A 14,458-nucleotide genomic window follows, 5' to 3' on the forward strand; every position below is an offset into this window, starting at 1 on the left:
GCTAACCCACTGCTCGGTGCTGGCGGCTTACTCCTACAGACTCTCATGGTTGTGTGGGTCTTTGTGTGTACTCAGGTTTCCAGAGGACTGTGGCCATTGCGGACTCCAACTACAACTGGTTCTATGGTCCTGAGAGCCAGCTGGTGTTTCTGGATCGGTTTGTGATGCGTAATGGTAGCGGAAACTGGCTAGCTGAGATGATCCATCAGAACCGCGTGCTGGAGGGTCCAGGACAGGCAGGGAAGGGGCAGAGATGGAGCACACTGCACACAGAGTTCCTCTGGTAACACACACACACACACACTGCACACAGAGTTCCTCTGGTAACACACCACACACACACACACACACACACACACATACACTGCACACAGAGTTCCTCTGGTAACACACACTGCACACAGATTTCCTCTGGTAACACACACACACACTGCACACTGCACACAGAGTTCCTCTGGTAACACACACACACACTGCACACAGAGTTCCTCTGGTAACACACACACACACACTGCACACAGAGTTCCTCTGGTAACACACACACACACACACACTGCACACAGAGTTCCTCTGGTAACACACACACACACTGCACACTGCACACAGAGTTCCTCTGGTAACACACACACACACTGCACACTGCACACAGAGTTCCTCTGGTAACACACACACACACTGCACACTGCACACAGAGTTCCTCTGGTAACACACACACACACACACACTCTGCACACAGAGTTCCCCTGGTAACACATACACACACTGCACTCTGCACACAGAGTTCCCCTGGTAACACACACACACACACACTCTGCACACAGAGTTCCCCTGGTAACACATACACACACACTCTGTACACAGAGTTCCTCTGGTAACACACACACACACACACACACTCTGCACACAGAGTTTTTTTCGTGTGTGTGTCAACCAGAAAAGTTGTGTGGTCAGGGGGGGAAAAAAAAGTATTTATTTTATCTTTTAATTATTTTTGTAAAATGTTCTGAGGATGTGAAATATGCTGTGATTGAGGGTGAGGGTCAAGTTTAGGGTTGAGTGTCATGCTACATTCTTGCTACTGCAGTGTTTTATACCAAGTTTTCTGTTTTGGTGTTATTGTACAGGTATGATGCCAGTCTGAAGCCCACACCCCCTCCTGATTATGGGAAGCCCCGCCTGCATTACTTTGAGGACTGGGGGGTGGTGACCTATGGCAGTGCTCTTCCTGTAGAGCGAAGACACACGTTCCTCTCCTTTAAGTCAGGAAGGCTGGGGGGCCGTGCCATCTTCGATATTGTCCACCAGAACAAGTACAAAGAGTGGATCAAAGGATGGAGGAACTTTAATGCGGGCCACGAGCACCCTGACCAGAACTCCTTCACCTTCGCTCCCAGTGGTGTCCCCTTCATCACAGAAGCCCTTTATGGGCCCAAATACACCTTCCTGAACAACGCAGTCATGTTTGGACCCTCCACGTCTGACAGCTGCTTTACACCATGGGAAGGTCAGGTAACAGAGGCATGTAACTCTAAATGGCTGAAATACAAGCACGGGCCTGCTGCAGACTGCCAGGGGCGTGTGGAGGCGGCTCTGGAGCGCCAGGGAGTGCTGTTCATCCGTGGTGAGGGCCAGGCAGCCTACAACCCTGCCATGAAGATCAGGAGGTTCCAGAGGAACCTACTGCTACTGGAGCCTGAGCTCCTCCTGCTGGTGGACTATGTGCACCTGGAGTCTGACAGCCCCACCCACAGTAGCTGCACCTTCTTCCACAACACAGATACCCCCTTCCAGAGGACAGCCCTGGGCAGGCTGCAGGGGGCCTTTATCCAGTATGGACACGAATCTTACAAGATGTTCTGGCAGGATGACACGGGCAGCAGTGAGAGTGCCGCTATGGGCTACTGGAGGTACCCGCGTGGGTACCCATACAACGGCTCCAATTACGTAAACGTGACCGTACCACTGAGATATCCCCACACCAGGGTGGCGTACGTCTTTTTTGGACCAGGAGTTGATGTCCAGACCTTCAGCTTGCGTGGGGATGCAGAGAGGATCGACATCTTCTTGACCACTCGGGATCACACCTTTACCATTTACCTGCTTACAGGAGAGATGCCAAGCAAGCCTCTGTTTGCCATGGTGCTGGTGGACCAGAAGAAGATTGTGTTCGAGAAGGCGGCATCAGTACAGGAGCGCCCTCTGGAAGAAGTGGGTGAGTACGTGAGTGTGGTAGAGGACAACCTCCAACATGTGAAACCCATCTTCCAGCAGCTGGAACGTCATGTTCTGGCGCGAGTTCTTAACACCAACAGCTTGCACAAAATTGCAGAGCATCTCCCCAGATCCTCAGGCAGGAAGAAGCCACCAGCGGTGATAAAAAAGAAGCAAGGCAAAGTTAAGGGGTTTAAAAAAGGGAACCTGCCTGACATTTTTGCTCAGATTGAGATGAGCGAGAAGAGGGAGAGAAGGCGTGCTATGACGCACATATACGAGGATATTCCAGAAGAGGGCGACGGCGACTCCCGAGCGTTCATCGATTACAGCGACGTTCACAGAGGCAAGAAGGCGGGATTTGTGAAGGGGCGCATGTTTAATGAGCTGCCCATGGTGGCCACTGCCGAGAGTGCGGACACGAGCTACATCCGCCTCTTCCTCATCCTCAACATCAGTACGTTCTTCCTGCTGCTGGCAGTGCTGCTGACCCAGCAGGCCCGGGCGCAGACCCTGCAAATGCAGCGCTGCGTTTATGGCATCCTGATGGCCGATGGCTTCATCCTGCTCTGCCTGTACTCCTCCTGCTCGCAGACACAGTGCTGATGAGCGCTCCATCTGCTTTTCCTCCTTTCCTTTCTCTCTGTCTCTTTCATTGGACTTGGCTCCGCCCTACGCTGTAGTGCTTTCCTCTGTGGAAGCGAGAAATGGATGTAAGATGAGATGGGTGGAGGAATTGATGCCACTCATTTTATCCACCTAAGGCATTCTTGCTGAGAATCTCTGTCCGGCATCTGTGGTTTCTCTATTCCTTCAATTCGTCAGATCACCTGAAAAGAACTGGTGTGTCCTTCATGATGCCAACAGTCTCTCTGCTCGCAGAGACAAGGCTGACATCATCAGTGTGAAACACTTCCTCCTGCTTTGCCTCTTTTCCCGTGCTTCTTCTTGTTCAAGCTCAGTGCTGGCATCGTCAGTGTGGGACTCGTTATTTTCAACAACACCGTGATTCCCACCTGCTCATCCTAACATCATAATAGCCACTAAAATTCAATGTAATCTCTGCACATTTGGCATTGATGGTCATCAGAGGAATTGTAACATGTACATATTCTAAAGTAAGATATATAAATGTGTATATTTTTCGATGTTATTTTGTACTCTGTAATAAAAAAGCAAATGCTTTTTCCAGTCTTCCCTACCAGGGCATGTTCCCTCTTCTGAGTTGTGCTGAGAGTATTGAGACGTGAAACAGAGTGGCATGAATCAAGAGTTTCCACACTGAATCACTGTGCTGCCACATTAGCTATTAGAAAATACCCACTTTGTTCTCCATAGCAAAAACCCACTCTGTGATGCATTCAAGTTGTTGAACATTTTTCTGTGACTTCCAGACTGAATTGTATAAATAAATAAAATTACACCAACATTTTGTTTTTGTTTATTTTTTCATGATGGGTGAGTTGGGGTGAGCAAGCTGCTCACTTGGATTTGGTTCAGTACTGTGTGCCAGGACCCAGGACAGGTGTGGGATCAGATTCTGATTCAGTATTGACTGGGCTTTTGCAGTCAGATCATATTCAGTACTGACTTAAGCTTTGTTAAAGAGTCCAGGTTCTGTGCTGTGGATTTCTTTGCCTTTACTACCACCTTCTGACTAGAACAACTATTGCCATCCACGATATAATTTTAACACGTTTCTACCACACAGATGTTCACTTATGAGTGTTAGAATTTATATCGTTTCTACAAAGCGTTGGACGCCTATTGAGGAATTTTAACTTGGAAATCATCGCGAAATAAGCACATCTAAATCTAGCCCACTGACGTTAATTCCGCCTTCGACGTTTGACCCTCGTAACGCTTCCGTCGGACATGGGCGCGCGCGCTGGACGCCTGCTGAGGACTTTTAACTTAGAAAACCGTGTTGACCGTGAAATAAGCAAAACTAAACCCAAACCAGCACCGCGACATGTCACCACGGCTGATTCTGCACCAGGTGCACAGTGTAAGAGAGGTTTGGCTGGGCTGAACTCGGGCTCTGTGACTGGGCGTGTGGTGCGGCTAGCGCGCTGGGCTAACGGGCTAGTTTACCTCAGAAGGTCAAAACATTTAAAACCAAACGCATTCAGCCGTTTGTGTTTAAATGGACCTATTCTAATATATAATCTAGTCTAATACACGTTACGAGTGACTGCACATTTATACTAATTCAGATAGCTCGGTTGTCTAGGTATGTCCTTATGTCCGCTAGCTAACTAGGTGTACTAGCTAACCTAGAGATTTCTTCAAGGTTTTGCTGTGTGGAGGTTTGGAAGTCTGCTGTGACCCTAACTCTAACTCAGCTGTTACTGAGTCAGTAACCCTAACCCTAACTCTGACTCTGCTGTGACTGAGTCAGGCGATGATGGCGACCTTTAGGCACTATGCGGCTCAGCACTTGGCAACCCTGCTCTGTAGCTTTACGTGGTCTGTCACTTTGTAGCGTTGCTGTGGTTACTAATATGCTTCCATTTTAATATCACTCCAAGATGACTGTGGCATCTGAACATCTGAATTCTATTATTTAGAGGCGTGTACCAACACGTTTGTCCATACATTGTAGCTAGCTACATAATGTTGGGTAGAGAGGAAACATTTTATAAGAGGATTTATTACTTTTGCAGTTGTGAATGGAGCTTCTCCTGAGTGTAATGCCTGTCAGAATAGAATTAACTTGCATTTTGTTTACCGGATTAATCATAATGAAATCACATTCCCCTTTGGATAGCAATGTGTTAACATGTTAAACAATTTCCAAAAAATGTACTAGAGAATTGATTTCTTGGGTGTAACATTTCCATAAGATTCCATCAAAACATATTTGCTTATGTGAGAAACATGTTTAGTTTCTGTTGCTTGATGAATGGTAGTTCTCTATAAATGTCTATATTTGGGCAGAGGAGTTTCGCCTTGCTACTGTTGTCCTTGGCTTGCTCACTAGGGGCTTGGACTCAGACATTTGTAAAGTTGCTTTGTGACAATGGCTGTTGTAAGTAAACTTGACTTTGACTATATTTCTTTGCACTCAAACCACAGACATCAGCGAAGTCAACAAGAAGAATGATGCACTGTTGGCCTGGCTGAAGCAGGTCTATGTGAAGTCAAGAGACCCCATATCGCAGGTATAAGGACTATTCAGCACTTCCCACACTGCACCTACAGTTCACATAACTTTTTAACTCCTTTGCTAATTATTCACCTGTACCATGAAGAGAACACTTACAGAGGTGAATGTTTTCAGTATTTAGGATTTGTTCTGTTCTTCAGTTAATGTCTAGAAATGTCTATACATATGACACCCATTTTGCAGCATCTGCAAAACCTCTGCATTGATCACAGTTAATCTCATGTAGTGTGTTAAACTGTCTGAGTGCTCAGCCCTCTGTGGTGTGGCTGACTTCCTCGGGTGTCTGCAGGTTACAGTGGCTGCAGAACTGAAGCAGGCAGAACATGTTGGGCATCGACCATTGAAGTCCAGTTTACGAGGAGACCATTTTTTAATCAGTGACATTACAGCTGTTCCACAAGGCAAGTTGTTGATTGTTGAAGCCCTGACAGCGCTAAACAATCACAAACTCTCACCTCAAACATGGACAGCAGAGAAGATCGCCAAGGAATACACACTGGACTTGGCAGACGCCAAAGCACTCACAAAGTTCTTTATTCCCTTTAATGTGAAAATTATTCCACCCAAATCAGAGGAGAGAAAACAGATAAAGGACTCTTAGGACTAACATGAACAATGCTTTGAATGATTCACATAAGCTTTGTTGTGAATGTACATGTATTCTGATAATGGTTATGCTGACTCCATTACTTACTGCTTTACCACCATAAAGCATCTGATATGATACTTTGCAATCAGTAAACCCATAAAGGCATTGATGTCTATATTTGCTCACCTTTTTCAGAAAGGAAAATGAGTAGCATATGAGGCTCAGAGTAGTGAAGACTTCACTTGAAATTTGGTGGGGGGTTACATATGTATTGAAATTGGAGAATTGGTAATGACGGGAGAAATGCCGAGGTCATTTGATAAATGGGTTGAGGGTAATAGTCACATGAAAAATGGTGCCGATGTGATTAAAACTTACTTGCTTATGATTCCTTCTGTGCTTTGTTTGTCATGTCATACATGTGATATTTTGAGAAATTTGAAACCTCTGATAGCTTTGATTAAACAACGATTCCAGCAGCATGCCAACAGAAGACAGCTTAACCCTAAACTATCTTAAACTCTAAACCAGTTTTAACCCTAAACCAGCTTTAACCCTAATTCTCTAGACTGGGAATTCTGACTAAAATGTTACTGCAAGTTTGTGATAAGCACTGAGTAAACTGACTGCTGTGATGAGAATGCAGTTTACAGTTTAAAAAGATGATATAATCTAATCTGTACAGAGGAGATGATGGGGTTTGAGTGTAACCCTGAGTACAGGACAGACTGTACTCCACTATCCACTATCATTTTCTGCAATATATGTCTTCTTTCCTTTTAATCGAGTATTCATTTCAATGTTAAAGGAACTGAAATACCTCCACAGGGTATCTTTCTTTTCCATTTCTGCCCATACTTTGATGCAGCCCCACTGCTGGCTGAACTGGTGCCTGGGCCCCCTAGCAACGCCACTCGCGTCTCGCTGCGTCCGGATTGGGCTTCCAGTGAAGTGACGCACGCTGGCCGTGATCGCACCGGATGCGCGATCAGAAAGGGCTTGTTTGGAAGAGTCGACAGCGAGGGGATGGATATATGGAGCAGAAACTTCCAGCTGGTTTGAAAACAGCAATCAGAAATCTAAAATGTAGTTCTTAGTGCCAAGGTAACGTATCAACTACAACCGTGCAGATGTGTGTAGATGTGCTTAAATAAGAGTTAATACGGAGCAAGTGGTCATCTTTTCAGATCAGGCTGAGGTTGGAAATCTGGAGCGCTGGAAACTCCCATAGATAGGAAGGGTTAGAGTTAGGATTAGAGTTAGTGTTAGGACTAGGGTTAGGGTTATGGGTGAGATTAGAGTTAGCGTTAGGGTTAGTGTACTGTGTAGGTGTTAATAAGAACAGGGTTAGGGTTAGGGTTAGGTTTAAGGGTGGGATTAGAGTTAGGATTAGGGTTAGGTGACTGTGTAGGTGTTAATAAGAACAGGGTTAGGGTTAGGTTTAAGGGTGGGATTAGAGTTAGGATTAGGGTTAGGTGACTGTGTCGGTGTTAATAAGAACAGTGTTTCTAATTTACTCGGTGTGCCTCGTCTCTTTCACGCGTACTGATGCGGCTTCTCACTCCTTGAACGTTCATTTTTTCCAAGGTATGTTTGAAACTGTTTTAAATATGCAGGCGTGATTTTGTTTCCGTTTCCGATGGCGTTTTCTTATGTGTACAGCGAACTAAAACAACTCTGTATACTAAAGGCTTGTGCGGTGTCATGCTAGCATAGTTAGCGAACAGGTCCCGATTTCTTTCCTTTGTTCCTAAGTGGAGTGTTTTGTCTTTCTAACCCTTTACAGCTCAAATGAACCGTTTTATCCGGTACCGTCTGCCTGTAAATACATATATACAATCAACGCTGTATCCTTTAGACTGTATACACATTTACAATCAACGCTGTATCCCTTAGACTGTATACACATTTACAATCAACGCTGCATCCCTTAGACTGTATACACATTTACAATCAACGCTGCATCCCTTAGACTGTATACACATTTACAATCAACGCTGCATCCCTTAGACTGTATACACATTTACAATCAACGCTGTATCCCTTAGACTGTATACACATTTACAATCAACGCTGTATCCCTTAGACTGCATACACATTCACATTCAACGCTGTATCCCTTAGACTGCATACACATTTACAATCAACGCTGTATCCCTTAGACTGCATACACATTTACAATCAACGCTGTATCCCTTAGACTGCATACACATTTACAATCAACGCTGTATCCCTTAGACTGTATATACATTTACAATCAGCGCTGTAGACTGTATATACATTTACAATCAGCGCTGTATCCTGTAGACTGTATATACATTTACAATCAACGCTGTATCCCTTAGACTGCATACACATTTACAATCAACGCTGTATCCCTTAGACTGTATACACATTTACAAACAATGCTGTATCCCTTAGACTGTATACGCATTTACAATCAGCGCTGTATCCCTTAGACTATATATACATTTACAATCAACGCTGTATCCCTTAGGCTGTATATACATTTACAATCAATGCTGTATCCTGTAGACTGTATATACATTTACATACATGTAAATATATACACATCTGTATTCATAATGTTTTAGTGAACTTAGACTGGTTCCAAATGCAAATTCTACGCAGTTAATGTAAATTGCATGTATACGTAGCGGCTTATGTGAGTTGTCTTATTACGTTTGTTACTTTGAGATCACGAAAAATAAGGTGTAACAGTAAAGAAAAAATAAATGGGTTGTGGGCTTCCGTAGAAAAGTGACCACCTCTTGTTATCGGTAACGAACAGAAATAGATTATAGAGTGTATTGAGATTGTGGATGTACGGACCTGTGACCAGGCAGATGCAGGGTGAGGGGGTTCATATTCCTGGAATATCCTTACAGCAGAAGTAAGCTTTCTGTCTTGCTTTTATGACAGAACTGTTAGTTTTTATTTTTACGTTTCTGTTTAGTTTACGCTTTTTGAAAATTATACGTCTAATATTTTAGACATACTTAGAAATGACTGAATCGCTGCTGTTGTCATCTGATGCTTTTCTTGGCTGTATATCATTGTATTAGTATAATAGTGAAAATATGCAATAGAACATAAAGCAAAATTGATTAAGCTGCACCAGGTGGACAGAACATGTTTGCCGTTTCTTTGCACCCGCGCGTTAAGGGACTTGGTCTCCTGAGCAGCCAGGTGCCAGTGTGCTCTTCCTTGTTGCCAGGCTAAACACCTTTTTAGCACGCAGTACTTGGCTGAACAGCCGACCTGTTATTGTGGTTTCTGTTATTCTGTTATTGTGGTTTCTGTGGTTCCCTTCTCTACACCTCACTGACAAAATCTGGGCTGTGAGACAAAACCTATTTATAAAAATCTACAGCCCTGGGACACCATGTAAAATGGTGAACTGTGTGAATTAATGATATAGGTCATGTAGAGTGTGTGTGGGAGTGAGTGTGTTTGGGTGCGGGATACAGTCATGTGTTAGGAGTTCATTATACTGATGGTGCTGCTTTCTCTTTTTCTGCAGGCTCTCCCTGTGATGAGTGTGTGTGTGGCGGTGGGCAGTCTGAGAGTGCAGTAGTTGATATGGCGCTGCGAGTGCATAAATGCTGTTTATTGCTAGGCACCGTGCTGCACTGCCCCGTCTACCTGCGTCCATCAGCCAACCAGACACGCTGCAGGCCATGGAAAACTCCTCCTCCTCCTCCTGGGACAACAGCTCGGCCTTGTTCAGGATGCTGTTGATGACGGTGGCCCCTGAAGGACAGGCACAGGACAGTGCGCAGGGCCTTAGTCTCCCCCTGCAGGTGTTCTTCGGCCTGGCCATGGTCTGTATGCTGCTGTTGGCCTTCCTGGGGAACGTGGTGGTGTGCGTGATGGTGTATCGGCGTGCGGCCATGCGCTCAGCCATCAACATCCTACTAGCCAGTCTCGCCTTCGCAGATATGATGCTGGCACTGCTCAATATGCCCTTTGCTCTGGTCACTACGGTCACTGCGCGCTGGGTTTTCGGGGACGTGTTCTGTCGAGTGTCAGCCATGTTCTTTTGGCTCTTCCTCCTGGAAGGCATGGCCATTCTGCTGATCATCAGTGTGGACCGTTTCCTGATCATTGTGCAGCGGCAGGACAGGCTGAGTCCCCGCAGAGCCAAGGTCTTGATCGTGGTGTCCTGGACTCTGTGTTTCTGCCTGGTCTTCCCTCTGTCACTGGGCTACCCAGCCCTGCCGGTGCCCCCGCGTGGCCCCCAGTGTGTGTTTGGGTACACAGCGGAGCGGAGCTCCAGCACCTATGTGCTGCTGGTCGTGCTGCTGTTCTTCTTCCTCCCGTTCTTAGTGATGCTCTACACGTCCTTGGGTATCCTGAATACCCTCAGACACAACACTCTGCGGGTCGGCGCCCGCTCCGACGCCCTCGGCCTGGGGCAGACAGGTAAGGCGGACCTCGCCAGCCTCAGCCGGTCCTTTCACATCAACATCGACATGAGCTTCAAAACGCGTGCCTTCGCCACCATCCTCATCCTCTTCTGTGTCGTCACTGTGTGCTGGACACCGTTTGCCACCTACAGTCTGTTGGCTACGTTCAGCAGCTCCTTCTACAGCAGTCAGAGCTTCTTGGAGATCAGCACGTGGTTGGTGTGGCTGTGCTACCTCAAACCTGCCCTCACGCCACTCATCTACTACTGGCGTATCAAGAAGTTCCGGGATGCCTGTCTTGGCCTCGTGCCAAAGCACTGCAAGCTCTTCCCCCATCTGCCTGGCCACACCAGGAGGCGGAGCCGACGCAGCATGGTCTACGCGTGTGGAGAGCACCGCTCTGTGGTCTAGAACCGCTCTCCACTCTCAGACTTTATTCACTTTAAGATGGTAAAATCAGAACGAGCGGCCATGTTTACTTCTTATACTGTTTTGCTATGTGATTAGTTTATTGAGCATTTTTATTATCTTGTGATCTCACAGTGAACCTGATTAATTTTGCTATGAATTCTAGACTGTGCTCTTAGTCATACCAAATGCTGCTTTACCTGGTGAAAATGTGCAATTTTGGTTTGCTGGTCCTTTATTTTGAATTAAAAACATGTGTGAAATTGTTCAATCTGGAGTGTCTCTCTATATGAACTTCAGATTAGTTTTTTAGGCTTTGACAGTTCACAACCAGTTTGTCAATACTTTGGAGTTGAGGTTGGTGCATATGTGGCTGTTCCCCTGTGCAGCTTTTCCTGTTGCCCCCCAACTCCCTGTGCTTGAGGCTGCAGTCTCTGTCCTGGGATGTCTGAAGTGTTATTTCTTTAGACTCACACAAAACAAAACAGGATTTTGGGCTCGTTTTTTTATTTAGTTTTGGAGTAACCTGTAAACAGGACATCCCTGTGCATTATAGAGCTGGCAGAGCAGGTGAGGGTTAACACGCCTGACTCCTTCACCCCTCCTACCAAGCTTAAAAGTAGAGACTCTGGGTCTGACACTCACTGGAAACACACTATGCCTTAGCAACAGCAACCAGATAGATACACAGGAGGGTTGAGCTCCTTTAGATCTTTCTTGTAGCAAATGAGTTTGTTAATGAATTCTGTCATGTTTTTGTGATTTTACTATTTACAATCTTATGATCACGTCTACCAGCGGTGTTAAGATGTCTGGATAACAATAATGAGTCAGTTTCGTGCTTGCAAATGTATAAATTTGCACTGATTATTTCCCTGAAGTAATTTGTTAAACAGATTGTCCCTTAGTTTTAACAGCTGAATGTCTGCCTCAGGCCTACAGAACGATGAGGGCTGCACTGTAATGTTCCAGAGGCTCTCGCTAACAAGACTGGTGAGGTCATACTGTGCTCCCGGTTTGACGGTTATCTCTCCCTCACTTGCACTGGGACCAGCTCCAGGGGGATGACATCACCAGCCTCACAGCCTTGTGAACATGCATAGCTACTGCATTTGTTCATGGAAGCAGACACTTGCATTGAACTGTGTACCAATTCCACCACTATGGATACTGCAAATAAATGCAATACAACCCATGGAGAGCTGTACCAATTATTATTAGATAAATATTATAACGACTGATCACAAAATTCTAACTAGTAAAATCACTATAAAACCTGAAAATTCATATCAACAAAATTCAGCATATTCACTTAACAGAGCAGCACATGCTCAATTACTGCTGTAAAGAGCTTCTAACAAGCTCAGCCCTCCCGTGCATCCATCTAGTTTCTGTTGCTAAGTAACTGTGTGTACACACACACACACAGACCTGCAGAGTTCAGGCTGTTCAATTTTCTATAGTGCTGGGTGATAAAGGACTTACATTTCATCACAATCACATTTCATGTCGATAAGCTTTTGACATTTTTTACTTGGCATGGACAGACTAAAGAGCAGAAATGAATGTGACAACAGCCAGTCAGTCTGTGACTGTACATGCTCGTTTCCTACTGCAAAGCGTAATTCCTGCTGGGATGGAGGGGGAGGGTGAAGTGATTCCTGCTGGGATGGAGGGGGAGGGTGAAGTGATTCCTGTTGGGATGGCAGGGGAGGGTGAAGTGATTCCTGTTGGGATGGCGGGGGAGGGTGAAGTGATTCCTGCTGGGATGGAGGGGGAGGGTGAAGTGATTCCTGTTGGGATGGCAGGGGAGGGTGAAGTGATTCCTGCTGGGATGGAGGGGGAGGGTGAAGTGATTCCTGCTGGGATGGCAGGGGAGGGTGAAGTGATTCCTGTTGGGATGGCAGGGGAGGGTGAAGTGATTCCTGCTGGGATGGCAGGGGAGGGTGAAGTGATTCCTGCTGGGATGGAGGGGGAGGGTGAAGTGATTCCTGCTGGGATGGAGGGGGAGGGTGAAGTGATTCCTGCTGGGATGGCAGGGGAGGGTGAAGTGATTCCTGCTAGGATGGCAGGGGAGGGTGAAGTGATTCCTGCTGGGATGGCAGGGGGAGGGTGAAGTGATTCCTGTTGGGATGGCAGGGGGAGGGTGAAGTGATTTCTGCTGGGATGGAGGGGGAGGGTGAAGTGATTCCTGTTGGGATGGAGGGGGAGGGTGAAGTGATTCCTGTTGGGATGGCGGGGGAGGGTGAAGTGATTCCTGTTGGGATGGCGGGGGAGGGTGAAGTGATTCCTGCTGGGATGGAGGGGGAGGGTGAAGTGATTCCTGTTGGGATGGCAGGGGAGGGTGAAGTGATTCCTGTTGGGATGGCAGGGGAGGGTGAAGTGATTCCTGCTGGGATGGAGGGGGAGGGTGAAGTGATTCCTGCTGGGATGGCAGGGGAGGGTGAAGTGATTCCTGTTGGGATGGCAGGGGAGGGTGAAGTGATTCCTGTTGGGATGGCAGGGGAGGGTGAAGTGATTCCTGCTGGGATGGCAGGGGAGGGTGAAGTGATTCCTGCTGGGATGGAGGGGGAGGGTGAAGTGATTCCTGCTGGGATGGAGGGGGGGGGTGAAGTGATTCCTGCTGGGATGGCAGGGGAGGGTGAAGTGATTCCTGCTGGGATGGCAGGGGAGGGTGAAGTGATTCCTGCTGGGATGGAGGGGGAGGGTGAAGTGATTCCTGCTGGGATGGCAGGGGAGGGTGAAGTGATTCCTGTTGGGATGGCAGGGGAGGGTGAAGTGATTCCTGCTGGGATGGAGGGGAGGGTGAAGTGATTCCTGCTGGGATGGCAGGGGGAGGGTGAAGTGATTCCTGCTGGGATGGAGGGGGAGGGTGAAGTGATTCCTGCTGGGATGGCAGGGGGGGGGTGAAGTGATTCCTGCTGGGATGGCAGGGGAGGGTGAAGTGATTCCTGCTGGGATGGCAGGGGAGGGTGAAGTGATTCCTGCTGGGATGGAGGGGGAGGGTGAAGTGATTCCTGCTGGGATGGCAGGGGAGGGTGAAGTGATTCCTGTTGGGATGGCAGGGGAGGGTGAAGTGATTCCTGTTGGGATGGAGGGGGAGGGTGAAGTGATTCCTGTTGGGATGGAGGGGGAGGGTGAAGTGATTCCTGTTGGGATGGAGGGGGAGGGTGAAGTGATTCCTGCTGGGATGGAGGGGGAGAGTGAAGTGTTGAGGCTACAGGGCCCTCCACATGAAGTATTTTCAGAGGCACACTCCAAAGTGGCATGAGGGATTTTCCAGTATGCCTTGTGAATAATTAGCAAGATAGCTACACTAAACAACCAAAGAAACCAACAAAGCAAAAATATTTTATCTGTTATTCAAGATATCAAAATTACAATAATTATAATCTTAGTATAATATAATTTCAATGCATTATAGCCCTTTTCTTCATAACAAACATTAAAAAAAAAATTTAACCACTACCCCTTGTAACTCGGTTCTAGGGGCCACAGGGACACTGGCTGTACACAGTACTGTAACAAAAAAACAAACTACACTTCTCTTAGTACGATTACATCATATGAAAAACAAATTACAATTATGACTGAGTACAACTTGAGTAATTGAGGGTTAAGGGCGTTGCTCAGGGGCCCAGTAGTGGCAACCAGTACATAATATTACTTTAT

General features: G+C 46.7%; 3 protein-coding genes across 6 annotated transcripts in view; all 3 read left to right on the top strand.

Moving 5' to 3' along the window:
- dse (dermatan sulfate epimerase) overlaps positions 1-3,640 on the top strand; it is a 15,711-nt gene extending 12,071 nt beyond the window's left edge. For all 3 annotated transcript variants that reach the window (XM_027030736.2, XM_027030737.2, XM_035528991.1), the window contains 2 exons: positions 76-283; positions 1,125-3,640. In XM_027030736.2, the coding sequence (XP_026886537.2) occupies positions 76-283; positions 1,125-2,817 (1,901 nt within the window). In that variant the 3' untranslated portion in view covers positions 2,818-3,640. The remainder of the gene's footprint in view (positions 1-75; positions 284-1,124) is intronic.
- Positions 3,641-4,050: 410 nt separating this feature from the next.
- On the top strand, positions 4,051-6,357 carry ndufaf4 (NADH:ubiquinone oxidoreductase complex assembly factor 4). Of its 2 annotated transcripts, none has more exons than XM_027030731.2 (3): positions 4,051-4,210; positions 5,290-5,375; positions 5,670-6,357. In XM_027030731.2, exons 1-3 carry the CDS (start codon positions 4,087-4,089, stop codon positions 5,979-5,981), a joined length of 522 nt encoding a protein of 173 aa, XP_026886532.1. In that variant the 5' UTR covers positions 4,051-4,086; the 3' UTR covers positions 5,982-6,357. The 2 variants fall into 2 exon arrangements, with proteins under 2 accessions (XP_026886532.1, XP_026886531.1); XM_027030730.2 differs by having other exon boundaries at positions 4,054-4,219.
- A 606-nt stretch (positions 6,358-6,963) lies between these two features.
- Positions 6,964-11,508, top strand: gpr63 (G protein-coupled receptor 63). The gene is made up of 2 exons (XM_027030735.2): positions 6,964-7,073; positions 9,493-11,508. The coding sequence occupies exon 2, from the start codon at positions 9,572-9,574 to the stop codon at positions 10,787-10,789; it is 1,218 nt and encodes a 405-aa protein (XP_026886536.2). The 5' UTR covers positions 6,964-7,073; positions 9,493-9,571; the 3' UTR covers positions 10,790-11,508.
- The last annotated feature ends 2,950 nt before the right edge of the window (positions 11,509-14,458 follow it).

The sequence above is a fragment of the Electrophorus electricus genome, chromosome 8 (assembly GCF_013358815.1).
Source record: "Electrophorus electricus isolate fEleEle1 chromosome 8, fEleEle1.pri, whole genome shotgun sequence".
NCBI lineage: Eukaryota > Metazoa > Chordata > Actinopteri > Gymnotiformes > Gymnotidae > Electrophorus > Electrophorus electricus.

Bases quoted from the DNA above. Each gene is read 5' to 3' on its own strand.
- ndufaf4 (XM_027030730.2), top strand. From the start codon at position 4,087: ATGGGCGCGCGCGCTGGACGCCTGCTGAGGACTTTTAACTTAGAAAAC. The intron at 4,220-5,289 runs GTAAGAGAGGTT...CTCAAACCACAG, and splicing joins TTCTGCACCAGGTGCACAGT to ACATCAGCGAAGTCAACAAG. The intron at 5,376-5,669 runs GTATAAGGACTA...GGGTGTCTGCAG, and splicing joins CAAGAGACCCCATATCGCAG to GTTACAGTGGCTGCAGAACT.
- gpr63 (XM_027030735.2), top strand. From the start codon at position 9,572: ATGCTGTTTATTGCTAGGCACCGTGCTGCACTGCCCCGTCTACCTGCG.